This window comes from Chionomys nivalis, chromosome 7 (genome assembly GCF_950005125.1).
Source record: "Chionomys nivalis chromosome 7, mChiNiv1.1, whole genome shotgun sequence".
Classification (NCBI taxonomy): domain Eukaryota; kingdom Metazoa; phylum Chordata; class Mammalia; order Rodentia; family Cricetidae; genus Chionomys; species Chionomys nivalis.
Window position 1 is genome coordinate 68,396,734 of NC_080092.1, and position 27,385 is coordinate 68,424,118.

The 27,385-nt window shown below is 50.3% G+C and overlaps 2 protein-coding genes across 2 annotated transcripts; both read left to right on the forward strand.

Moving 5' to 3' along the window:
- Positions 1-5: 5 nt before the first annotated feature.
- On the forward strand, positions 6-14,230 carry Rnf43 (ring finger protein 43). The gene is made up of 8 exons (XM_057775330.1): positions 6-122; positions 6,716-6,790; positions 6,898-7,029; positions 7,581-7,685; positions 8,588-8,749; positions 9,277-9,379; positions 10,014-11,369; positions 12,970-14,230. Exons 2-8 carry the CDS (start codon positions 6,722-6,724, stop codon positions 13,011-13,013), a joined length of 1,971 nt encoding a protein of 656 aa, XP_057631313.1. The 5' UTR covers positions 6-122; positions 6,716-6,721; the 3' UTR covers positions 13,014-14,230.
- A 2,132-nt stretch (positions 14,231-16,362) lies between these two features.
- Positions 16,363-23,722, forward strand: Supt4h1 (SPT4 homolog, DSIF elongation factor subunit). The gene is made up of 5 exons (XM_057776672.1): positions 16,363-16,486; positions 17,151-17,257; positions 21,964-22,019; positions 22,342-22,395; positions 22,860-23,722. Exons 1-5 carry the CDS (start codon positions 16,418-16,420, stop codon positions 22,925-22,927), a joined length of 354 nt encoding a protein of 117 aa, XP_057632655.1. The 5' UTR covers positions 16,363-16,417; the 3' UTR covers positions 22,928-23,722.
- Positions 23,723-27,385: the final 3,663 nt, after the last annotated feature.

Consider the following 27,385-nt stretch of genomic DNA (forward strand, 5'->3'; position numbering starts at 1 on the left):
CCCACCCACTGTACCTGTGCAACGCCAGTGACGACGACAACCTGGAGCCTGGATTCATCAGCATCGTCAAGCTGGAGAGCCCTCGAAGGGCTCCTCGGCCCTGCCTGTCACTGGCCAGTAAGGTAGAGTCTCACATCACCCGTCCTCAGACCACATGTCCTCAGCTGCACCCAGCACTGAGCTGTGGGGCTCTGTGCTTTCTTGTCCCCTTGTCTCTTAGAACCATAAACCCTGGAGGCTGGAGAGATGGCTCAGTGGCTAAGAACTCTGGCTGCTCTTCCCAGCACCACTTGGTGGCTCACAACCATCTGTACCACAGTTCCAAGGGATCTGATGCCCTTTTCTGGCCTCCATGGGTTCCAGGGGAAAGGTGGCACACAGACACACATTCAGGCAAAACATCCATACACATACACATAAAATAACATTTTTTTTTAGGAATGCTAAACCTGGCTGGGCAGTGGTAGCACACACCTTTAATTCCAGCACTTGGGAGGCTGAGGCAGGCGGATCTCTGTGAGTTCAAGGCCAACCTGGTCTACAGAGTGAGTTCCAGGACAGCCAGAGCTGTTACACAGAGAAACTCTGTCTCAAAAAACAACAACAACAACAAAAATTGCTAAGTCTGATTCCTCAAGTTCCCTTAGCTCTCAACCCATTCAAGAGCCGTAGAAATCTACACTTTTGTTTTTCTATCAACCAGTCCCAGGATTTTGAATTTCACCCCACTCCATTTCTTAGAAATTCTGAGGGCTTTCCCTTCCTCAGCCCATGAGCAGATCAGGTGGGCAGTACAGGGTGGGGTGTCACTTGAAGGTTTTGTTTTTCACACTTTAGAAACATCTGCTGAGCACTTTCACAAGAACAGCAAAAGAGCCAAACTTGGTGGCTCATGCCTGAGGTCCCAGCACTCAGGAGGCCGAGCTGGGATCGTGTTCTTGAGGCCGGCTCGGGCTGTAGAGTAAACACGAGCTCAGCCAGCACTGTATAGCAAAACTCTGGCTCAAAAAAGGAAAACAAAACAGCCGCGTGGAAGTTATTGCTCTCCCCACTATGTGTACACACTTCCTGTGACTGATGTGTACACACTTCCTGCGAGCTTTGTTAACTTTAGGCCTGCGAGATGACTTTGGCTTACCCAAGGGTCATATGTAAATTAGGGCTGGGGGTATGGCTCAGCTGGCAAGGATTGCACAGGCCCTGGCTTTGTTCTCTGACATTTCATAAAGTCAGGCTTGGTGGTACATGCTTATAATTCCGGCCCTCCAGGATAAAGGCAAGATGATTAGAAATTCATAGTCACTTCACTCACACGGTGAGTGTGAGGCCAGCATGGACTATATGAGACCCACTTTCAAAATTAAAACAAAACAAAAGCTGAAACAATGAAACAAAATACCTCCCACTAAAATGTAAATTAGTTGCCACATTTAAAAACTGGAAATAAACCAGGCAGTGGTGGCACATGCCTTTAATCCCAGCACTTGGGAGGCAGAGCCAGGGGGACCTCTGAGTTCGAGGCCAGCCTGGTCTACAGGAAGAGTTCCAGGACTGCCAGGCTACACAGAGAAACCCTGTCTCCAAAATATAAAGCAAATAAAAGCTTAAAATAATATTAAGGCAGAAGATACTCACAGACCTGCATAGGTCCTTAGGTCCTCATAACCTAGACTGGCTGAAGACGGTCACAGGTCTGCACCACACCCAGCTTCCTGCAGTTCTTTTAACACAGTCTGTGACTACACTATCTACACGTGGGCCACTGTAAGAGTGCTTCTATGCAGGAGGCTTTCTCCTTGACCTCTGCAGGAACACGTTACACACACACACACACACATCCACACACACACACGCACACACATTCACACACACATCCACACACGCACACTCACACACACACATCCACACACGCACACACGCATCCACACACACGCGCACACACACGCACACACATTCACACACACATCCACACACACATCCACACACTCACACACACATCCACACACACACACACACACGCTGTGCTAGTGTACTCTCTCCTTTTCTCCCTTCCCTTCCATCTGTAGCCTCAGTCTTTGGGATGGTGCGTCTTCCCCTTTAATTAAGCTTTCTGGAAACATCTTCACAGACACACCCAGGGTACCCTTTGCTAATCTCTTAGGTGCTTCTCAGCTCAGTTAAATTGACAGTCAGGACGAACCCCCCACACCTGGCTTCTCAATCATTGCTAAGAGAATTGCCCTTTTCCCAAGCATGCCAGTTGGGTCCCATCATCTAACCTGGCCAACTATTCCACACGGGCTTACCCAGAGCCTTGCACACGCTAAGTGTGTGTCCTACACTGAGCAGTCTTACCCAGAGCTTTGCACACGCCAAGTGTGTGTCCCACACTGAGCAGTCTTACCTAGAGCCTTGCACACGCTAAGTGTGTGTCCCACACTGAGCAGTCTTACCCAGAGCCTTGCACACGCCAAGTGTGTGTCCCACACTGAAAGTCTTACCCAGAGCCTTGCACACACCAAGTGTGTGTCCCACACTGAGCAGTCTTACTTAGAGCCTTGCACACGCCAAGTGTGTGTCCCACACTGAGCAGTCTTACCCAGAGCCTTGCACACGCTAAGTGTGTGTCCCACACTGAGCAGTCTTACCCAGAGCCTTGCACACACTAAGTGTGTGTCCCACACTGAATAGTCTTACTCAGAGCCTTGCACACGCCAAGTGTGTCCCACACTGAACAGTCTTACTCAGAGCCTTGCACACGCCAAGTGTGTGTCCCACACTGAGCAGTCTTACTCAGAGCCTTGCACACGTCAAGTGTGTCCCACACTGAGCAGTCTTACTCAGAGCCTTGCACACATCAAGTGTGTCCCACACTGAACAGTCTTACTCAGAGCCTTGCACACGCCAAGTGTGTGTCCCACACTGAGCAGTCTTCCGCATGTGCTCTACAGTTCACAAAGGCTGCTTTTGATTTATTTTTTTTTTAACTACTTATCTCACTTGGTCTTCTCTGAAACCCTCACCGTGATTCTTTTGGACTTTTCTGTTCTTTTTCTGTCCCTACCCAGTCACCTGGAGTGGTGTCTGCCTCTTTATCAGCCCCAAGTCATACCTGGACAAGCACAGAGGCCTTTTGCCTAAGAGAAGGAATTAGATAGGCAAGCCGCTGGGTACCAAGATGGCCACCAAGCCAGCGGCTAAGGGAAGGCCCTCTCAAGCTGGAAATGGTGACATATACCTGTAATCATACAGGAATACTGAGAGAGTAGGGTACTGAGTTTGGAGCCAGCCTGGGCAACGTAATGAGACCTTGCCTTGAGGAAGACAGATCAAAACGGAAAGAGAAGGCGCTCTGGGGGCCGAAGTCCAGGATGATGACGAAGAGTCTTCACTGTTTATCAGTTGGTGTCCATGGACCAGTTCAGGCCCTCTGAGTCTTGGTTTCCTTGCCGTCTTAGGGAATTCTAAGGAATAAATGAACTCATGTATGCAAGCCACATATAATAGTTGATATAATAGCACCATGTGCCAGTCACAAACAAACCTAAGTACTTTACGTGGATTAATTAATGTAGTTCACATAGTAGCTCTATGAGCGGGGTCTGTTATTGCCCCAGATTACAGAAAAACAAACAGAAGTGCTGAGAAGTTTCCCACAAAGTCTCACAGCTCCTGGTGTGAGCAGAGCTGGGATCCCCACCTCGGCCCTCTGGGCAGGGCAGATTTCAGTAAGAAGCGCACGCCTTCCTTCTCCTTCCTTCTACCGCCTTTTCCTTCCTTCTCCTGCCTTCTCCTTCCTTCTCCTTCCTTCTCCCGCCTTCTCCTTCCTTCTCCCGTCGCTCCCAAGTGCAGCCTAGTGTGGCTCATCCTACTGACTCTTTCCAGCCTGACCCAGCCCTGTGGGGACGGAAATCCCTCCCTCTAGAACTCCTCCCAGCAGGTGGGGGTCTTTGGCCAAGTGGACTTCAACAAATGTTCTGCTAAGTCTGTGTTTCTTGGAGGGAGGGTGATGGGTGGGGGCAGGGGGACTAAAGTGCTTTTCCCTCAGCCCGCCCCCAGAGGGAGCTGCTCCACATTTGTGTGTTTAGTGTGTCAGATTGGGGACCAGAGAGTAGAGGGGATGGCATTGTCTGTTCCTTTCATGTATGCTCTAGAATATTGTTACGAGCAGTCTAGTTTTTTTTAAACCATTATTTTCTTTAAATTTTATTTATATTTTATGTATGACTGCTCTGCATGTCCACCTGCATGCCAGAAGAGGGCATCAGGTCCCATTAGAGATGATTATGAGCCACCATGTGGGTGCTGAAAATTGAACTCAGGACCTCAGGAAGAGCAGCCATTGCTCTTAACCGCTGAGCCATCTCCCCAGCCCGAGCATTCTAGTGTTGTGTGCACAGAGAGTCCGGAGCTTCCTGGATTAGTGGGCATAGTGGATACTGTTGTATTATGGATGAGCAGGTGATGGACAGAAATGGTCACTGGGTATGTAGAGGGAAATCTGAGCCGACTCATGGACCGAAAGACAGGATTCCAGCTCCCTCCTTGCATGCTCTGAGTTGGCTCCTGGTGCAGTTTTCCTGCTGGCCCAAGATCTGGCCTGCCCTGGACCATCCAGAGAGGACTGTGCTGTCTTTCTTGCCCATCCTCACCGTTTTCCAGAGTCCACTCCTCAAAGAGCTACTCCATAGGTAACTCCTACTCTTGGGTGCAAGTTGACAGGGGGTTCAGAGAGCCCCAGGCTGGACTGCCGTCCATCCCCAAATCTTGCTTTCTGTCTCTAGAACTCCGGACACAGGACTCCACTGCCAGAAAGTCCTGTTTATATTCTCCTGTTGGCAAAGGCTCTGGGCTCTTTGATCACTTTTACAACTTTGTAATTATGGGCTGTAATGGGCTCGGGTGTTTGAACCTCACAGTAATTGCTTTCTACTCTTCCTACCCAATTCTTCAAAGAGAGCTGGATGAAGAAGTAAGAAAATCTCCAAAGAAGGGAGCCCCCATACTCTTCTGGGCCACACTGAGCCCAGAACCTGGGGTATGGGAATCTTTCTGTGACTACTGAATTTCCCAACCCACTCCTGGCCCATCCCTGGACTGTTAGATCACCAGCAGGATCCCCTATGGGGTTCCTTTTCCAACACTTCTTTTTGTTGTTGTTATTTGTTTTGAGACAGTGTTTTTCTGCATAGCCCTGGCTGTCCTATAACTCACTCTGGCTGGGCTGAGCTCAGAGATCTGTCGGCCTCTGTCTCGTTGTAAATGCTGGAATTGTTGACTCCCTGTCAACACTTATTGAAAGCCCAAAATTGGAGGACCCTGAAGACTTGTTTGGAACTGGCTGGGCTTTCTGGGAGGAAGTGGTTAAGAGGACAGTAGAAGCTGCAGTTTCTCAATTTCTTCCCCAGTCCATTCATTGTAGAGTCCATGAATTTCCTCAGGACCAGCCCAGCTCCCTGGAGCGAGAGAGAAGAAAGGAAAGTTATCCTAACCAAAATACCACCCCCCCCTTAAGTGTCTCAGTGCCCTCTCCCTGTCCCCTGCCTGCATGTAGCTGGTTCTGAGGGGCCCACTAGCCCCTGCCACTGCCTGGGGAGTCGGGAGCAGAGAGCATAGAACAAGCTGCTCCCAGCCTGCCTGGCAGGGGACCTGCTCCGACAGGCTCTCCCTGGGAAGGGAGCACAGATCAAAGCTCTGGGACTGTGAGTAAGTCCTAGTAGGGGCTCCTCTTCCTGCCACTGTGACTTGGAGAAGGGTTAACTCCTTCACTGCCTGCAAGAAGGCCCCTGGGATTCAGCAGGGTCCATGGGTGGGAGATGGCACCTGAGGTGGCAGGCTACCGTGCCTCTGGTCTGGTGGTCCGGTTCCCGGCTGGGGACAGCACCTTCCCAGTGTCCGCCTTGTCGGTTAGTTGTGGCTGTTGCGTGCTTATCTTCTCCTCTCACCCCACGCAGGCCCCAGATTCCCTCCTCTTGTCCCCTCTTCGGTTGTTATCTGCGCTGCTGCGCTGCTGCGTGGCTGGCTAGATTGTACTGCCCCAGACACACTCTTGGAGCCCTTGGAGAATATATATGTGTATATACACAGTTGTGTCCTGTGGGAGCAGCCCTTTCAGTCCCTGTCCAATCCAGCCTTCCTAAGGGAGAGGACGAAGGGATCAAGAACTGGGCAAGGCCTCCTTACGGCCCTGATCTGGAACCAGAGAGCTTGGCAAGCTAGAGAGTGGCGGGGAGAGATCGCCCCTGGGTGACCACTGAGGTGGGGGAATCTGTTATGGATGCTTTGGGTCAGAGCAGTGTCCCAGGCTCTCAGCACTTGGTCTCACTCCTGATGGGCAACATTCCACAGCCACCTCTGGATAGACAGGGCTGGGTCTTTCTCTGTTTCCCCATTCCCTCTCTATCCCCCCCCCCCCGCCCCCTCCAGCCACTGGTCACTCCCTGACCTTTGTTCTCACACTGCTTGATCCCTGAGCAGGGGCTTATCTTACCCTAGAGCCAAAGCTGGTTTACCGGCACCCACTAAACCTGGGTGGGTGTTCCGTTTCGAAATGGAAGACCGACTGTTGTTCTTTGAAGGCAGTGGGCTGGGTCAGCCAGGGTTCCCAGGCTCCTCGACTCCTCGCACACTGTGTACATGTGCGTGTACAGGGTGCAGAGATGCGTGTGTTGAGAGCCATGACTGGCCGTGACAACCCTCTTCTGTGTCTCGGCAGGCCCGAATGGCTGGCGAGCGTGGAGCTAGCGCGGTGCTCTTTGACATCACCGAAGATCGATCAGCGGCTGAGCAGGTGCCTAGGGACATGCGGGTGGTCCAGGAAGGGACTGGATGGAGGAGGTATGGTTCCTGGGGGAAGCAGAAGTCACAAGAACCCTTGTGGAACTCTGTTCTCTGCAGCTGCAGCAGCCGCTGGGACTGACTTGGCCAGTGGTGCTGATCTGGGGTAAGGATGCCGAGAAGCTGATGGAGTTTGTGTACAAGAACCGGAAGGCCCATGTGAGGATTGAGCTGAAGGAGCCCCCAGCGTGGGTAAGCACCCCAGGCCTCCGCCTTACATCTGTCTTGCATCTGAGCAGCCTTGTGCCTCCTCCCTGGAAACCTTAGACCGCGTCACTCTTTAGCCATGTGTCTCTGGGAATTTTTCCCGCGCTCTGAGCCTCGTCTGCAGGGTGAACAGATTGGGTCTGTTGAGTCTGTTTGCAGCTCTGTGGTTTTATGGCATAAAGCACAGAAGCCTGCCTGCCTGCAGAGCCCAGGCTCTGACCCCTGGCAGGTGCCTCTCCCCTCCCTGCCACTCTCCAGCAAGTAGCTCCCACTGTACAAAGAGATCCTTTCGGCCTCTGGCTGGAAACACATGGGTTTCCGGGATAAGGGGTCTCACTGCTGCAGCTCCAGCCCCCTCTCCTGCAGCCCCAAGGCAGAGAGAGCACCTGGTCCTTCCAGTTCCATCCTTCATCCCTCAGGTGGGAGGCCCAGGGGACCCTCCAGCACCATCTCTACTCCAGTGTTCCCTCGCACCTTGACCTGGCTCTTTCTGGAGGATGACCCTTTCTCCTCTCTGCTCCTCCCCACATCCTCAGCCAGATTACGACGTGTGGATCCTCCTGACTGTGGTGGGCACCATCTTTGTGATCGTCCTGGCTTCAGTGCTGCGCATAAGGTGTCGTCCCCACCGTAGCAGACCGGTGAGCGGCGTGGGCTGCCCGATATGAGGGGGGCATATCTTGCATCCATCCATCCACCCACCCATTCATCACATATACTGAGTAATATATATATCAGTTTCAGGTGCTGGAAACAGCACTGTGAGTAAAAATGACATAAAACCCTTCACTTTATTTTTTTTAAGATTTATTTATTATGTATACAGTGTTCTGCATACATGCCAGAAGAGGGCACCAGATCTCATTATAGATGGCTGTGAGCCACCATGTGGTTGTTGGGAATTGAACTCAGGACCTCTGGAAGAGCAGCCAATGCTCTTATCCACTGAACCATCTCTCCAGCACCAGCCCTTCGCTCTTAAGAAGCTCTCATTCTAGTGGGAGGAAGCAGGCAATAAAAGAAGTAAAATGTACAATCTTTTGGATGGCAACATGTGCTGGCTACAGAGAGTAGTGAGGTAGCGAAGAGGAGCCAGCAGGCAGGGAGACAGGGTTAACCATTTCTACACCAGTCCAGGGGAGTCTGCATCGAGAAAATGACAGAATAGCATTGACCAGAAGTGGGTGAGCATGGGCGTTACTGTCTGTAACTCCAGTTCCAGGGGATCCAATACCCTCTCTGGTCTCCGTGGGCACTAGGCACACACATGGTGCACAAGCATGCATGCAGACAAAATGCCCATACACAGAGACTAGAAGAAGAATGATTTTTTAAAGTGTCTCTCATAAGTAATCAAAGGAAGACAAGCATAATGGAATATTGCAAGGCGGTGGGATGGAAGGTTGCAGCTATGCAGGAGCTTGGAAGGGATCGGCCCTTCGACTGTGTGACCGCATGGGCGATGGAACCGAGCCCAAACTGAGGCCCAGAGAACAGAGAAGCAGAGCCCTTGCTCCAGATTGAACTCTATTCCTCTTCCCAGGACCCTCTTCAGCAACGGACAGCCTGGGCCATCAGCCAGCTGGCCACCAGGAGGTACCAAGCCAGCTGTAGGCGGGTGCGAGCCGAGTGGCCAGACTCAGGGAGTAGCTGCAGCTCGGCCCCTATGTGTGCCATCTGCCTGGAAGAGTTCTCAGAGGGGCAGGTGAGGTGGGCCAGGCTGGAGATGGAGGTGGTAGCTGGGGCGGGGGTCCTACCTACACCTGGGTCCTATGTGTTGCACCTAAATGTGGTCATTTTGTTGGCTTCTGAGAAAAAGCATCGGTATTGCGGAGAGGGAGCCTCCTGTCAGGCGACAGTGGCACTTTAAACACGTTATCTCTCGTTAGCCCCATGGCAAAGGAGGGTGGGGAGGATTGGGTTCTTATCCTTACTGACAGCAGAAACTGTTAAGAAATATGAGCCAAGCATTGTGGTGCGTGACTCTAATCCAGCATTGGCTGACAGGTAAAGGAGGCTCAAGAGTTCAAGGACTATCTCACAGAGCTGTGAGACTATCTCAAAAAAAGTAAAACCTAAAACAGAGAGGGAGACTTGCCCAAAGTCGTGCATCTTAACGCAAATCCACCAGCTACCAAAGCCCACACCTCCATTACTCTCCTGCTCTTTTGCAAGTAGGTGAGTCAGGGAGATCCTTGTAACCTCTGGTTGCGACACTCTCGTTTGCTTCAGGAGCTCCGGGTCATTTCCTGCCTCCATGAGTTCCATCGTACCTGCGTGGACCCCTGGCTACACCAGCATCGGACTTGCCCCCTCTGCATGTTCAACATCGTAGGTAGGAGGTGGACCAAGCACACCCCTTGTGCCCACAGATGGATCTAGAACATAGCTGCCCTCTGGGAAAGACGTTCTACTGTGAGACTAAGGAGAAGCAGCTGCCACCATGGTGGCTTCAGCTGCACACTGCTCAAGAGCCCCTTGTCTTCTGGGGAGGGTTGTCCATATGGAAGCCATCTTCGCTTGCTCAAAGAGCACGTTTTTCTGACAGTATTGTTGATTCTAAATTTGGGTTATTTTCAAATTCATTATTCTAATGTTCTGGCAATAAAGGGTCCTAGTCTAATAAAATTGATATAGCAATTTTCTAAAAAAAAATAAAAAAGATGTGAAATCAATATCTTGAGAGAAAAGAACCTTGTGCTAATTCATCCAAAAAGACAGTGTGAGCTATTGGCGGCCCTGGGTGAAAGAGCCCGGATGGCTGACCTGAGGAGCAGGGATTGACAGTCCTGACAAAAAGGAGGAGTTAAGTCCAGTCACAGGCAAATTTTAGATTAGATGTTCTTGGTTTCCCAAACTGAGTTCAGAGGTGATGCAGGATCAGACAGGGTAGCCCCTCTGCGTTCATTCTCTGAATGAAGTCTGTGTCTGTGAAATCAAATGTGTGTCTTCTTTGTTCTTTTTTTCAGAAGGTGATTCATTTTCCCAGGGCCTGGGAGCCTCTCCATCTTACCAGGAACCAGGCAGGAGACTCCACCTCATTCGCCAGCATCCTGGCCATGCCCACTATCATCTCCCCTCTGCCTACCTGTTGGGACCTTCCAGGAATTCAGGGGCCGGCCCCCCAAGACCTAGGCCCTTCCTGCCCTCCCAGGAGTCAAGAATGGGCTCTCGGCATCAACGCCTCCCCAGGGCTTCACATCACCGGGCCCCAGAAGAACAGCAGCACCTGGCCGTACCTCAGCACCCCTACGCGCAGGGCTGGGGGCTGAGGCGCCTCCGGTGTACCCCTCAGCACCCCACAGCTTGCCCAGCGGCCCTGCGTCGGGCCAGGCCTCATGATAGCAGCGGGTCTGGAGAAAGCTACTGTACAGAACGCAGCGGCTACTTGGCAGATGGGCCGGCCAGTGACTCCAGCTCAGGGCCCTGTCATGGCTCTTCCAGTGACTCAGTGGTCAACTGCACAGACATCAGCCTGCAGGGCATCCATGGCAGCAGTTCGACCTTCCACAGCTCCCTGAGCAGTGACTTTGACCCCCTGGTGTACTGCAGTCCCGAAGGGGATCTCCGAGGGAAAGGAACACAACCTAGGGTGACTTCTCGACCCCGTTCCCTGGAGTCAGTGGTGCCCACTGGGGAGACGCGGGTTTCCAGCCACATCCACTATCACCGCCACGGCCACCACCACTACAAAAAGCGGTTCCAGTGGCATGGCAGGAAGCCTGGCCCAGAAAATGTCCCTCAGCCCAGGCCCACTGCTTCTCAGACTCCGCTCCAACCGGAGCCATCTATCTTGGACCCGAAGTTGACCACGCCCAACCCGGCAGCTTCTTCACTGCTCCCCAACACACACCGGCCCAGGTCTCTTACAGAGCCAGCTCCTGGCCTAGCAGAAGCTGCCAGCCCCAACCCCAATTCCAACCCCAACAGTCTTTTGAACTTGCAGAAATCCAGCCTCCCTGTCCGACACCCACAGAGAAAACGGCGGGGTGGCCTCTCAGAACCCTTGCCAACCTCTCGGCCCCAGGACTTGACTGTGCACCCAGCTTGCCAGGTTTTCCCCCGTTACAGCCCCAGCCTAGCATACCCTTGGCCCCCAGAGGCTCATCCATTGATCTTCAGACCTCCAGGCCTGGACAAGAGGCTGCTGTATGAAGCCCCAGGCCCCTGTTACTCGCGGTCGCAGCCTGTGTGGTTGTACCTGCCCCCCCGCCAGCCTCTGGGACCATGCTCTCCTGGAGAGGGACATTCCGAGTGGAGCTCTGACATGCCAGAGGGCAGATCATGCCCTTATCCACACTGCCAGGTGCTACCAGCCCAGCCTGGTGAGTTTTCGGGGAAGCAGGTGTTCTGGGGGGAGGGGCCTACACCTGGATGTTGCAGGGCAGATGAAAACAGCCACCGGGTTGCTGAAAGCCGAGGGCTGTAACTTATCTAAAGCGCAGAAATCACAGGGGGTTCCCAGCTTCCCGAGCAGCCTTCTCTTCCGAGCACTCTTGTTAGTAAGGCCAACCACAACTTCATGGGAACCCATGGCATTTCTGTGTCTCAGCCAACAGCAGCGATGTAAATCCTTGGCTCTAAGCCAAAAGCATTTGAGCATTTATTTGCCCAAACCATCCTCCCTTTCCAAGGCTCTTACCTCCCACTCCCTCCCACCTTTAAGAGACAGTGTATGAATGGTACACTTCTTTGCCTATAGCCACTTCTAGAAGAACCCTTCTCCCTCAAAAGAGGACCCCAGAGGTCCTGAAATACAAGGCCCGGACTCCTACAGGCAGGGCTTGGGAGCTATGGTCACTCATTTATTCATTTCCTCCTGATTCCATACTTGCTATGTGGTAGGTTCTGGGCAGGCTTCTGAGGATGCGGAGCTTGCTCAGGTCCATGGGGAGGCATGCATGCAAGCAGTGTGTGGGCTGGATGTGTCCACAGTCGTGTGGCGTGAGCATGGGCTAGGTGTTTGGAGGTTCCCTTTGGGCTCTGTCGTCTCTGCTTTGAGTGCTGCCAGCTCAGTCCCCCTTTTGCTCCGGAGTCAGAGCCCCCTCTTTTTCCTGTGCTTAGCTGTCACCTTCTCAGGTCCACTACTAACAGCCCCTCCCCTTGTGGGGCACAGCCTGATGGTCAAAGCAGGAGCTTCCCTCTGACAGGGCCATGAAGGCCAGAGGGCTGCACGCCTGGTACCATACAGTTGTACCCCACAGCTACTCCTTCTGCTCCCTCCCTGCTACTGCCAGGCTCACCAGCCTTTCCACAAACTGTCTAGAATCAAATGCTCTGTTACGTCCGCAAGAAGGAAAAATCTAACCTAAGATGGCCTTCAGGGCCAGCTAGCTCCATTTCCCGTCCCTTCCTCTGCCCTCTGCTTCAGTCACGTTGGGTAAACACTAGTTCTAGTTCCTGCTGCCCAGGATATCCCGCTGACTTCCCTGTCCCTACAAACCCAATTCTTGCCATTCCTGTAACTCCAGCTCGCGAATCTTCAGTCAAAAAGTCTTTCCTCACTGCTGTGCCTGGATGTGCTCTCTCCCCTCCCATGATGCACCTCTCATGACCCTCGGTCTGTGCCACTGCCGTAATACCCATGTGCATGCATGCTTCCTCTCCTAGCTTATTCTTTTGGAGATCCTGTTCAGCAAATGGTAGCAAGCCAACTTCAAAGTGAATACTAAATAAATATTTATTGAGTGAATGAATGAATAGTAAATACTGGTCATACAGGGTTGCTGCAAGTATTTCTCTAGGTTTGTTTTTTTTTTTTACTCCCTTTTCCCAAAGGGCCCCTCTCAGCTTTATATACCTTTCCAGATATATTCCCACTTCTCCGTCTCTGCGGTCCCTCCCCAGCCAGTCTCCACAGGTGGGAGAAGCAGGAGACTAGCTGGACCCTCCGTGACCTCTTTTCTCCCCTCTCTTCCCATGCAGGCTCGGAGGAGGAGCTTGAGGAGCTCTGTGAACAGGCGGTGTGAAGTGAGATGACCAGACATAGCTCCCACCACGGGTGTGCTCCAGACGACTCAGGGTTCTACCCGGCACAGGGTTCTGCTCCTGGGAGAAGCCAGGGCCTCAGCAAGCCTCTCTTTTTGCCGCACTTCCTGGGACCACTGGAAGAAGAGTGGTGATGGTGGGTGGCGGAGGTGCTGCTCCCTGCCACTAGCTCCCAGGCTTGACTACAGAACACAGCTACTGTGCAGAAGGTCCTGCGTCCAGCCAGACCGCCAGCCACGATGCGGTTGTGGGGTGGGTCTCTCTAAAGGCTGAGTTTTTGACAGGAAGCTAGGGTGAATGTCTAGGTGTCCTCAAGGTGCTGCTCTTTCCCCAGCCCAGCTGGGTCTCCTGCTGGGTCTCCTTTGCCCCAGGCCTCTGGTTCACACAAGCCGATGGGTTCGGCTGAGGGCATGGCTGCCTCTCACCTCCTGTCAAGGCTTCTCGGGGGCGACTTCAGCTTGATCATTCCCGTCTTCACAAATGAACAAGGTGATTAGGTGAGCCCCTGTCCTTAGGGAGGTCTCTGCACCTTCTCTAGCCAGTGCCTGTTGCCTTGGTGCCCAGGGAGGAGTAGTCTCCTTCCCTGTTCTTAAACTGATCTTAAGTTGCAGGCTTCAGGAGCCAGGGTGTAGAGTTCAGTCCCAGAGGTGGAGACTTTTGACAAACCTAGGATGAATCTTTTGATTATCAAACTCCACGTCACTCCAGCAACTCTAGTTCCTCTGAGGTAGAGAGCAGGAAGAGAGAGAACAACTCCTCCTGGAAGCTCTCCTGTCTCTGCAGAAAGGAAACTGACCACCTGGGAAGAGGGAGAGGATGAGATGAAGGCAGGGAAAGCAAAACCGCAGCTGAGCAAGGACAGAATTCCTCTCGGAGAGATTCTCAAAGATGGGGAATAGCATATGGCCCCGTGGGTTTGCGGGCCCAGAGGCCCACCTTCCCAGTGCAAGCCATACAGCCCAACAGAAGGTGGACACGTGGAATCAGAGCACCAAGTGGACAAGGGCTGAGGGGCCTCCTGTAGCTCTTCATCCCAGGGCATCCTGACCATTGTTAGCCCCTCAGGCGTTATCCTTGCCTGGAATGTGAATGTGGGGGCAAAATGGGCATGGGATCCTCCTTGGGAACCTTCTCTCCTCAGAGTCAGTGAGGAGACTGGCACCCAGGCACCCACATAGGTATTTATATCTGAACCAGACAGAAAGATGCTTGAATCAGGCACTATGTTGAGAAATGTATTTATTTGCTAATATATTTATCCATAAATATGATCTGGCTTTGTGGTTTTGTTTCATTATAATTTTCCACTCAGTATAACAATTTCATCTTCTCTCTTAACTTTTGTTGAATTTTTGAGGCCCAGCCTCACTCAACTTAACTTTGCAGCTGAGACTAGCCTTGAACTCCTGATCCTCCTGCTTGCCCTCCCCCCCCAATTACTGGGATTATAGGCATGCAATGTTATTATGTCTGGCTTTATATGTTACTTGTGATATCAAAAGCTCGTAAGGAAAGGTTGGTTTTAGATCCCCTAAACATGGCTTCATAAGATCAGAGAGAGCATGCCTGGGTCCTATCGCAAATCAGTTATTTATCTGTATTGTACTATTGCTTACTCTGATGCTTTGGTGACTTGCTTTTTGACCTTAACCAAACCAAATATGCTGCCTTAGTATGTGTGTATGTAGTGTATGTGTGTATACACATGTGTATTCAGGTGTGAGTTTGAGGTCAGCCTGATCTCCCTATCAAGTTCCAGGACAGCCAGAGCTACATAATAGACCCTGTCTCTGGAGAAAACAACAGAAAGGGTCTCTCACTGCACCTGGACCTTTGTTTTGACTAGACTGGCTGGCCCTGAAGCCCCTGAGATCTGCCCGTCTCTGCCCCCCAGTGCTGTGATTATAGTGCCTACCATCATGCCCAGCTTTTATGTGCTGGGTCCTGAGCCAGCTCCCCAGCAGGGTTGTCTAGCTTTTTCCATCAATAAAATGATCCTCCTTCGGAGTTGATACAAGGCTTACATGAGATAGTGCAGTGAAAATGTATTCCAAACTGGAAAGCTATTTCCCACTGCTAGAAAGCATCAAAACCCTGTTACAGACCCCGTCTGAACGAACACAGCTTTGGACAGCCAAGAATCAGTCTTTCTGTAGTTCAGTTTTAATTACAAGGGCTGGAAAGCCAGAACAGCAGGCATTGCGACTATTTATATCCCAGCGCTCCAATTCAGACAAACACAATGACTACACTTCGTCCACACGCCAAGAGAACTGATACCTTTTCTGTATGAACTCTTGTGGGGGTCCTTTCAAACGGCTCAGGTATCGTGCCCTCCACAGATTCCCTAGGGTCTGGAGGGGGGTTTGCTCTGTTTACACTGCACCAAACCTCGTTCTTCTTCTGTATGATTTGCTCAAGATACTGGGTGTCTGGGTGCCCTGTTCAGAAGGCAAGGACTTTTGCGTCCTACACTGTTCAATGGCGGCTGAGGTGGGGGAGTTTATGAGAAGTGAGATACCTAATCTACAGAGGTTCTCAATGTGCCAAGGGTTTTACAAAGCGTAAATTCTCAGCCGGGACGCGCAAGCGAGAGAGGTTTTTTAGGAGGAATTGATATGCGTTCCCCCGACCCGTCTGCGCGGCTGGGGCTAGCATTTCTGTGGACCGCAAACGCAACCCTATCACGCTCTTGCAGTTTCAAGAAGGGGTGGGGCCGTGTCAGGTTTGTTTTCTTCTCTGCAGACGACCCAGAAAGGCAAGGACTCCCTGCGTCGTGTTTTAAAACAACCTAGCGCGAAGCCGCAAGCTTGGATCCTGAGCATTTGGGAGGCTGAGACGCGAGGGCAGGGACTACCAGATGAGCCTGGTTTCGAAAAAGTAAAACACCCGGGCGCTGTGGCACGCGCCCACGATCCCAGCTCTCCGAAAGAGAAGGCAGGGAGATCAAAAGTTCAAGGTCACCAGCTCAGAAATTACTGTGCAATAAATAAATTAAAACAAGCAGACAAAACAATCTAGGCTCTCGTTAGCGAGCCTGAGAAAATCGGCGCCTGCCGCCAGGCGTCTACATCAAAAGGCCCGCGTTACAGTGCTCAGTTCAGCAAGCCGCTCCGCGCCACACCTCCTGCGCAGGCGCTGACCGCACCCCACAGTCCCGCCCCCAGTGCACCGTCTTCCGCTCGCTCACGCGAGTCCAGGTGACGCGCGCGGCCCAGGTGGCGGCCGGCTGCCCCGCCCACGGCCTCTACGGGAGAAACCATCTCCTCGGGGGGGGGGGGCCGCGATCGGCTGCACCGGAAGAGGAAGTTACGTGAAGGAAGTGGCAGGCATTCTGGGTAGTGGTCTGTTTACTTCCTGCGGCTGTACTGTCGCGTCGGTGAGGATGGCCCTGGAGACGGTGCCGAAGGACCTGCGGCATCTGCGGGCTTGTTTGCTGTGCTCCTTAGTCAAGGTGTCGGTCGGGGACCTGATTGTAGGGACGACTGGGGAGGCAGAATGGGAGAAAGAGGGTGAAATGGGGCCACAGACAGAAAAGGAAAAGGTCTGAGAGCCCGGGAGATCACCAGGGGAGGGGGAAGCCTAAGGGAGCCGTTGTTTACGTCGGGGGAACGTGAGCAGGGCGTTCGTGCCTGCTGAGGGCACGGGTGGTCGTACCCGCCTTTCAGCATACGCTTGGCTCCCCAGCCGGCGGTTCGGTGGATTACTGTGTTGGACTGGAAAGACTAGGAGCCAAAGCAGCTGAGAGAGTTGGAGGGGATACCTGACCCCAAGGAGACTAGGAAAAGTATGTAAGCCGAATTAGGGACGATGAGAGAAGAAAGGCGTGTGAGGGTGGAATTTAGGAATAGTTTGCAGACCAGTAGGTGTTGGACTACGTAGAACCAAGAGGTTTTCTTCATCAAGATATTAAGATCTTGTGCCAGGCAGTGGTGGCGCACGTCTTTAATTCCAGCACTCGGGAAGCAGAGGCAGGCGGATCTCTGTGAGTTTGAGGTCAGTCTGGTCTACAAGAGCTAGTTCCAGGACAGGCTCCAAAGCTACAGAGAAATCTGTCTCGAAAAGCAAACAAACAGAAGACCTTGTTCGTGTTCATCCTGCCTTTTTTTCCTTTCCAGACCATAGACCAGTTTGAATATGACGGCTGTGACAATTGCGAAGCGTACCTGCAAATGAAGGGCAACAGAGAGATGGTGTATGACTGTACCAGCTCCTCATTCGATGGGTAAGCCCCGCCGTGGTCCCTTTTTCACCTCTGCATCCTGTTGACTTGTGGCCCAAGAAGTAAATACGGAGCAGATCGTTGAGGTCATAAGACTAGCTGTCTCAACAGTTCTTTTGAGACCCACTAACTCTGTGCATCTGGGCCAGTAGCTGCTGAGTACTTGAGAAGTGGTTCGTTCAAATTAAAATATGTTTAAGTGTCAGAGATACACCAGAGAACAGAGATTCTGCTTGAAGAAAAAGGGATGCCTAATTATCTTAATTTTTTAAGATTAGCTAAATGTTGAAATAATGTTTTGGATTTATTTGATTAAATACTGGAATTCGTTTCATCTTGTCTTTACTGTTTCAAACAGTGGCTAGGAGAAAATATAAAGTCATGTGTCCTGGCTGGGCAGTGGTGATGCACACCTTTAATCCCAGCACTTGGGAGACAGAGGCGGGCGGATCTCTGAGTTCAAGGCCAGCATAGTCTACTAGAGCTAGTTCTAGGACAGGCTCTAAAGCTAGAGAGAAACCCTGTCTCAAAGAAAAAATGACACCCCCCAAAATGACGTGTCCTTTTTCTGTATTTGTTTAACAAAGCTCCCCTACTCTTGTCAGCTCAGTGATGGTTACACTGTGTTTATCTTGTACAACTCTGCCTGGCACAGGATGTAGGGGGTGGTGGCTCCTTGATGCTGAAGGGTTGGAAGGATAATACGGCAGTACAGCTTGATTACCATATACAAAGACCTCTGTTTAATTTCTGTTGCTTCCGCAAAAACACATGCACGAAGATCCGTTTTAAAAATGAAGGAGAGAAGGTGGTTGCAATAAACTGCCCTCAGACATCATCTCAGTGAGTACAGTGGCTTGCATCTATAATCTCGTCCTCTGAGGGGGAGAAGCCAGAGAATCAGGAGTTGAGGGCATGCCTTAATTATGTGTGTTTGAGGGCAGCCTGGACTGTGTGACCCTGTCTCAAATAAGACCAGCATGATGGCACGGCAGGTGAAGATGCCTGGTGGCAGGGAGGCCTGGTAACCTTAACTTCAGTCCTGGATCCCACAAGGTGGCAGGAGAGAACTGAGTTCCTAGGATTGTTTTCTGACCTCAGCACATACACCCTGACACATGCATGCATCTGTGAGAGAGAGGGAGGGCACTCCCCCAGTAAGCTAACTAGAAAAATAATAACAAAACACAACAAACTTGATCATCTCAAAGAGGCCTGTAAGAGGACTATATTTTGATGACGTGGTCCAGCCGGGACAAAGGGAAATGAGAGAAGTGTGAATGGCTCGCTCTTCTTCCCCAAGGCGTCAGCATTGCTAGATTTCTTCTGGACCCTAGGCCATTTAAAGATTTACATCTAAACTGGGCTTAGACCTAGTATTTGTTAAAGTTCTATGAAGGTGGGCCTGATTTCTTTTAGGGAAAAATAAAAGATTGGACAAAAAAGATGTCGGTTTGGAACCTTCGGTTCCTGTGCTTGCAAATACGCATTATGGCTTCTTCATTAGCCATTCAAGATTGATGCTTCAGGAAGAAGCTGGGTGTGTTGATGCTGCCTTCAGTCCTAGCCCTTTATTGCATCATGAGACCCTGTCTGAAATTACAAAGTCTAAAAGGAGTTGCTCCCATCTATAGGTAAAGGTCTATGCTAGTTGCTTTGAAAGATGTTGAGTTACACAATGAGATATAAGAGGCACACTTTGAGTTCTTACCAATTTAACCTTTTAAAAAATTGTTTTAAAGATTTATTTTTCTTTTTGAATTACATGTATGTGTGTGGGTGTGCGCACATAAATGCAGGCGCCCAAGAAGGCCAAAGTCCTCAGATCCTTGTGAGCTGCCCTGTGTGGGTGCTGGGAACTATACATGGGTCCTATTCATGAACAGTATGTATTCCTAATCACTGGGCTATTCTCTGTCTCCCAAAAGTTTCTTTTTTTTTTAAGTTGGCTGTTTTTATTACATGTATGTGTATGATACAGATTGTAAAGTTGTTATCTGTTGTTGCTGTGATTTCTTACCTTTTGGCCAGTATGAAGAAAGCAGCTCTGAAAATGATCTACACATGCTTGCTTAAGTCCCTGGTTTGGAGCTTTTGGTTTTATATTATCAGTAGAATTGTTATATCACAATGTAACAACTATTTAGTTGTTTGAGGAAACAAAAAACTTGAAGGTTCCAATTTCTTTCCTCCTCACCACTGCCTGTTACTTTCTGGGTTTTTGTTCTTGTGTTTTTTGTTTGTTTAGTTGGTTGTTAGTTTTTGTTTTTATTTTTGAGACAGAGTTTCTTTGTCTCCCTGACTGTCCTGGAACTTGTTCTGTAGACCAGGCTGGCCTCAAACTTACAGAAATCTGCCTGCCTCTGTCTCCCAAGTGCTGGGATTAAAGGTGTGTGTCTTGCCTGGCTTTCGATGGTTGTTTTTTTTTTAAGGTTTAAGACTCATCCTCTTAAAAAAATCTTTAATAAACAAAAACAACAACAACAAAAAAGACTCATCCTCATGACTACAGGCTATATCTGTAATTACCACCATAATAGATAGGTAGGAAATATCTTGTGGGTTTGATTTATATTTCCCTAGTAATTAATAACATTGGTCTTTTATTATTGCTAAAGCCATTTTAAAAAGTTTTTTTCTGGGGCTGGAGAAATGGCTCAGTGGTTAAGAGCATTGTCTGCTTTTCCAAAGGTCCTGAGTTCAATTCCCAGCAACCACATGATGGCTCACAGCCATCTGTAATGAGGTCTGGTACCCTCTTCTGGCCTGCAGATAGAATATTATATACATAATAAATAAATATAAATTTTTTTTAAAAGTTCTTTTCTTCAACGCTAGAGATTGAACTCCACATCTTACATGCCCTAAGCAAGCTCTCTGTCCCTGAGCTGCATGCCAAGCCCAGTGTCACTTGTCTTACATGTTTATAGTCCCTTCATATCCTTTGGCCGTGATGGTGTGCTACTGTAGTCCCAGCATTTGAGAAGTAGAGGCAGGAGGATCAAGAGTTTGAGGCCACCCTGAGCTTTAAAAAAAGAAAGAAAGAAGGGAAGAAGGAAGGAAGGGAAGGGAAGAACAGAGAAGAAAAGAAATTTTAAAAAAGTCCCTCCCCTGCCACCCTGTTTTGAGGCAGGGTCTCATGCAGCCCAAAGTAACTTCAAGTTTGGTGTGTAATAGAGGGTGACTCCTGATCCTCCCGCCTCTGCCTCCTGAGTGCTAGAATTAAAGGTGTGCACTACCACACCCACTGGAAGCCAGATTAGGACGTGCAAAGTTAGCACTCTGCTGACTGAAGTATATCCCCAATTCTGTTTTTCCCACTTTTTAAATCTGGTTTGTTTTGTTACTATTGAGTTGTATATTCCATTGCATATTAAGTTTTAGAGAATAAGAAAGTCAGAGGAGAACTACATTATTTTAGTCAGAAGTCGGGGGAGGTAGATGTTTATCTGAGAGAACTATAAGATTCTTTTTTTCATTTTTGTTTATTATTTCATGTATATTATTGAAGATTGAACATAGGGCCTTTGCAAATGCCAAGCTAATGTTCTACCTCAGAGAGAGAGAGAGAGAGAATATCTGCAGCCCTTTTCTTGACTTTTTATTTTTGAAACAGCATCATTTTAAGTTGGGCAAACAGACCTTGGACTTGAAATCTTCCTGCCTCCGCCTCCAGAGTAGCTGGGATTGCAGGCTTGCCTGCTCAAGCCTAACTAGAACTATAGGATTGTAGGTAGTTGAGATGAGGTAGAAAGAACATTTCAAATAAAAGGAGTATGACTGAAGCAGAGGCAGAGGGTAGGAACATCCGGGCATGTTTGGAGAAGTATGGGCATTGTCTTTAGGTTCAGTCATTTGGGTAATAGGTTGTTGACTGGAAGAGGGTACGTTGTGAGGGCAGAGAGCACTGATGGCGGGAGGAAAGCCTTTGTGCATGCCTGTCCTGGGTCCGCCTGCAGAGCCGTCTGGCTGTTCCTGCCCTTCTTGCCACTCCTGGAAGTGAGATCAGTTCCACTCAAACCATGAGCAAAAGCATTGTTGCCTGGGAAGCAAAATGGCCTTGGGGAGGCAGTCAACGCATGTCAGTTCCTAGAACAGACCTGACAGTTCAGACTACGGAACTACTGGGTGAGGAACACAAATAATCTCTGTGACTCCATAGTGCCTGCCTGCTCACATAGTGCCTTCCTAGCCCTTCAGCCACTTTTCTGTTCACTGCCAGCACGTGGAAGCAGCCACCTGCCAGAGGGTTGTTGGAATAAGAAGTGGTCCTTGTCTGCTCTGTCAGTCTCTGCACTAGGAACTTTGTAGGCCCTATCTCAGCCTCCGAGTCCCATTGGTGAAGGTCCGTGAAATGTCTCCATGTATTTCAGACTGCACAGCTCGTTAGAGAATGGGCTTGGTCAAGTCTCGTTCATTTCTAGTAAAACGATCCATTGTTTTGAGTCCTTTGCAGCAGGCCCCAGCCCCTAGTGATTGGGCTGGTCATAGTCAGTACTGGTCATCTGCGTGTAAAGATCTTCTCGCTGGCTGACCTGGGACACTACTGAAAGATGGCTGTGACTCCCTCCTAAGTCAGCTCCTTCTCAGCACTAGAACTGTCCCAGCTCTCTGGTGATGACTTTCTCCTCAGACTGCTCTCCTGGGCTATGGCTTGCTCAGTGCCCGCTCTTCAGGCAGGCTCAGGCTGATTGAATTTCCCTCTCTAGGATCATCGCAATGATGAGCCCAGAAGACAGCTGGGTCTCCAAGTGGCAGCGAGTCAGTAAGTGTTCTCATCCTGGCCTCTGCAGTGCTGGAAGTGTGCCTGAGGGTCTGCGGGGGTGCCACAAGTCCGCAGCCTGTGCTGTTCTGGGTGGGAAAGCTGAGTCTTGAGGCTGGCAAGATGGCTCAGCAATGCCAGGACAACCTAAGTCTGATCCTGGGGATCCACATGGAAGGAGAGAGCTGACTTCAAAAGTTGTCTTCCCACCTCCATATGTGTGTGGGCACACATACACCCCTCCACCCCTCTTCCATTTTTGGCTTAATTCTCCATTGGTCTCCAATCTTAACTCATTCCCATTGTAATCTGCTTTCTTCCTCAGGTAACTTTAAGCCAGGTGTATATGCTGTGTCAGTCACTGGTCGCCTACCCCAAGGTAATAACAATTGCAACAGTGTTTCTGTGCGGGCCCAGGAGAAGCTAGTCTTTTATGTGATTTAACAGGAGTAACCTGACTGATATCACCCAGACATTTGGCTTCATACCTTTGTGGGGGTTTCGTTTGTTTGTTTCTTTGGGGGTGGGGTGTTCAAGACGGACTTTCTCTGTGTAGTTTTAGAGCCTGTCCTGGAACTCACTACATAGACAAAGCCGGCCTCAAACACACAGAGATCCACCTGCCTCTGCCTCCCAAGTGCTGGGATTAAAGGCGTGCGCCACCACCGCCCGGCCAAACCTTTGTTTTTGGTGATTGTGTGAGTCCTACTTTTAGTTGTCCCCTGGTAGCTCTTTGCCAGGATTTTAGGTAATAATCGGGCATCCTCGGTTCACAGTGGCAGGCAGGTCGGATGGCTTTATCCCTGTGACTCTCTCATGGGACTGTTTCTTTTCCTGTCATAGGAATTGTTCGGGAGCTGAAAAGTCGGGGAGTGGCCTACAAATCCAGAGACACAGCAATAAAGACCTAGCTAGGTGCAGCCCACGGTGTCTTGCTCCCTTCTTCTGGCCCGTACTTGTTTTCGTGGAACTAAACAGGCGGAACTCCAGATGCTCCCTGCCCTCTGTCTCAGCATCAGCAGACTCCCATGAAAGCAGCACATCCGGCCCTTGAGTCATTTCACTTTCTCTGGGGCCTGGTGAAGTGGGAGTGTCTGCTGGGTGGAGTCTCAGAGACTGATGGAGGAGAGTAAGAGGCTGGTTCCTACCTCTGCCCAAGGCTCTGCCTTTGTCAGATACCAATAAAATGAACTTTTGGGATACACTTAAAGCTGTGACCATGCCTGTGTTCCTGTCTCTCACAGTGAGGGCTCACTTGCCCTGTGAACTCTGAGGCCTTTCTCTCTCTGGCCTGTGTTTGAGGCTGCAGGGCACAGCCTTTCTGCTGTGCTAGCTGGCATATTGTCGGATCTGCAGTCCTGATGAAGGTAACCCCTCTGACTGGAAGCCAAGTGTCCCTCTAGACCTGCTGCAGCAGTCTCCTTTGAAGGAATCCCATGACCTTAGTCCCCTTACCCATTGCCCTGTTTTTACCCCTCTTTCTTCCTCCCTTTGTCTCTCCTTTTCCCACTCTTTTGCCAATCTCACATTTCACGTTTCTCTTACTAGCCTGAGTGGCGATTGGGTCTTGATCTGTGTTTTTGTGTTTGCATGAAAGGCAGGCTCTCCTCTGGCCTAGGAGGGAGCCCATGGGTAATGAATGTCACACTGACCAAGATGGGTAGTTTTTATAATAAAAAGTGTACCATTGTATTCTTGTTTTAGTTTCTCTTCAGTTTCCATCTGTAAAACGGGAGTGAACTGTTCGTCCTGTCCTGGATTCTAAAGACTGGAAATGAAAAATAAAATGATGTAGCTAGTCTAAAAGGGCCAGATGTGGCACATGTCTGAAATCCCAACACCCGGAAGCGGTTGGGGTTAGCTCAAGACCAGTCTGGTCTTCATAGTGAGGCCCTGTCTCAAAAAGGTCAAATAATAATAAAGAGTAATATGTAAAATTTGCTCACCAGTTATTAGCTATTCAAATATTATAATTAGTCAAAATTGGGGTAATGCCCAGAACCTCCCTGTTGGGGGAGTACCGCCATGCTAGCAGAGGCACCTGCACCACGATCTGGAAACCAGGCTCCATAATACTTGTGGGAAACGTGAGAAAGTCTTCTGCCCTAGCTGTGTGGCTGTGTCCTGGCTCCACTTGTCCCTGCCTATGGAAAGAAGTTGGTAGTGACCAGGCTGCGCACATCCACTCGGGTACCCACTGAGACCTGTGCCGTCAAGCTCTGAGGTCATCACCCTCAGTTCTAACTGAGCTGTTGAAGGAGTTTTCTGGCCATCTAAAATAAGAGCTCAGCATTGAGTTCTTCAGCTGGGTGTCAGTCAGAAAGGGGCTTGGTAGATAGCCAGAGCAACTCCGCCAGGCTGGAACCTCCCTCCTGGAAGGAGCAAGGTTTCCCCAAGAGTGTGCCCAGGCTGTGGAGCCAGCACCCAAGCTTTCACTGGCTTTCTCAGAAGTCCCTTGGAAAGCCCCAGCTGCTGTCCTGTGTGCACGGCCCGGACGTGACTGCGTGGTGAGAATGGAAACAGTTGCGGGGAGGGGAGGCAAGAAGAGCCTGTGCAAATAACCACACCAGAGCTGTCTGAGTCCCACACCTAGCTGGGCCCCAACTGCCAATCTCACAGGAAGTGAAAGACAACCACTGTCAATCATGGGGGCAGGGGGGCTTGTTGCAGTGCCCACCACTTGGTAGCTGCTTTTTGATCACTCCCTTGCCTTCTGGTACTGGAACCGTGCAGCCCAGTTAGGCAAGAAAGTGCCAGAGTCCCACCCTTTGTGTGAGCCAAAAGATCCTTGAGATGGGACCTCGGTTTTGGGCTCTCAGGGTGGGCTGTCCTGTGGCAGGGGTGGGGGTGCCTTTCAAATTCCAGGACTGCTGTTTGCATTCTATGTCAGGGTAGCAAGGGCTCAGGCCAGTACTTGCTGTTTAGACTGCCCTCGCTCATGAGGTTTGAGTCAGCCCAGAGTCTTAAGACCTGGCTGTCCCCACTTCAGTGCTTGGGGTCGACCCCCGGGCCTCCTCATGCTAGGCAAATGATTTTCCACTAAACTATCCTCAGCCCTCATACTTGTTGAGTCAGACTCACTAATCTTATACATCGACTTTAAAATCACTCTGCAACCCAGGCTGACTTTGAACATGTGATTCTCCTGTCTCCCGAGTAACTAGAATTGCAGGCGTACACCATGAGGCCTATTTCCTCCTGGTCTCCTGTTCAGTGGTTTGACCTCTGTCCTTCAGGGGGACAAGGCTCCCCTCCTGTTCAACAGAACAGATTCAACTCAGGCAAAACTCTAGAAACAGCGGCGGCCAAGCCGCTTTCAGAATGCTGCCTTTACCTCAATTCCTACCCCCTGGTGCTGGTCTCGCATAACCGAGGGGCTAAGTGACCGACAGCACAGTGATGGCTGGTAGCTGATACAGCAAGAGTCGGGACGTCTCCACAGACAGCAGTTTCCCTAAGAAGAGGGCGGTAGGCCGGTAAGGGTCTAACTTCAGGCCGGGCTTGCCAGGTCAGGGACTGAGACTCTGCTCTTGATGTAGCCACTACGTTGTTACCTCAGCCTGTGTACAGCCAACGGCTCAGGCCTGGCATCCCTCAGACACCCCATCTGAGTATGTAAGAGGCAGGTAGGTAGTGGTAAAGACAGACCAGTGATACCTTACTTTGGGAATCACTCCACGTGGTACACTTTGATGTAATAGTATTTGGTAGTTGACAAACGTCTTTGACATCCATTATCTCATCTATCTTTACAAAACTCCTGGGACATAGTCCTTATCTAGCAGCAAGGAGACACGCTCTCCGGGTTAAAGTGGCTTAGCCATGATTAACTAAGCCTCAGCTCAAACAAGGCAGTGTCCACAGTTGAGCGCTGCTATTGCTCTCGTGGTCACTCCCTGTGTGATGCTTTTTGTTTGAAGCCGTAGCGCCTTGTCCCTCCACACTGGACCCTGCTAACCACCCTACTCTTAACGCCTCCCATCCCACATCTAAGCTTAACCACGTGAGGCAGTGGCAGCAATGGTTTAGGGAGGAAGGGAAAATGGTCAAAGGGAAATGGGGCCAGCCCTTCGGTTCTCTCCAGCTGCATCTTCCACTCCTCTCCAAGCACTAGGCACCTGTCAGCCTGTGCCCCACATTTCCCATCCTCTTCTACGTTGTCCTCCCCACCTCCCTCCACCTGCAGTCTGATTGTGGCCCCACCACACCCTGATGGAACAGAGATGCTTGTGTGTGTGATGCAAATGTGTTCCCGCCAAGGGCAAGAGCCCCTGCGTCCCGGGTCTGCTGCCTCTGCTAACACTGTCCCTGTGACTTTGTCATCTTGTCTACACACTTTCTTTCCTTCCTTTCTTCCTTGACTTTTTTGAGACAGGCTCTCACTATTGTAGCCCTAGCTGGCTGGTCTGCAACTCACCGGAACAGACTGCAATCGAACTCAACGAGAGCTGCCTGCCTCTGCCTCCCAAGAGCTGGGACTGAAAGTGTGTACTGTACTCAGTACAAAGCTCCTCTCCACACCGCACTTGACAAAGCCATGGCAACCGTTGGCAAGAGAAATGTGCCTGTGATAGTGTGAGTGGAAGAGAGCATGCAGGGCACCCAAAGTGCCTGCTAGGTATATTGTTTCCTTCCTTCCTTCCTTCCTTCCTTCCTTCCTTCCTTCCTTCCTTCCTTCCTTCCTTCCTCCCTCCCTCCCTCCCTCCCTCCCTCCCTCCCTCCCTTTCCTTCTTCCTTTTTCTCAGCCAAGCACTCTATCACTGAGCTGCACCTCCCACGCCACATTAAGCTTTGAAACATTTCAGTATATTATCCATACTGGTCTAGAAACTTACTCTGCAGCTCAGGCAGGGGCTTTAAACTTTTTGTTTGTTTGTTTGTTTTTGTTTTTGTTTTGAGACATGGTTTCTCCATATAGCCTGGCTGTCCTGGAACTTGCTCTGTAGACCAGGTTGGCCTCAAACACACAAAGATCCACCTGCCTCTGCCTCCCGAATGCTAGGATTAAAAGTGTGCACTTTGAACTCTTAATTCTCCTGTATAGCTGGTATTGCAGGCCTACATGACTAGACTTGCCTGTTTTTCTCTCTCACTCTCTCTGAGTGTGTGTGTGTGGGGGGGGGTATGTTGCTGAGGATTGAACCAAGGGCCTCATGCATAATAGGCAATGTTCTACCATTGAGATATATGCCTGAACTTATTTTTAAACATATTACATACCTTGCTATCTGCCCACAAAAGTCAGGATACAACTTAACCTCTATTTAGCTCAGAGTCATTGTTACGAACCTTCAGTTTTGTATCTGGTAAAATGGCTTCAGGACTAATTATTTTTCTATCTCTTGGATTCACAGCGTGTCAGCTGTCGC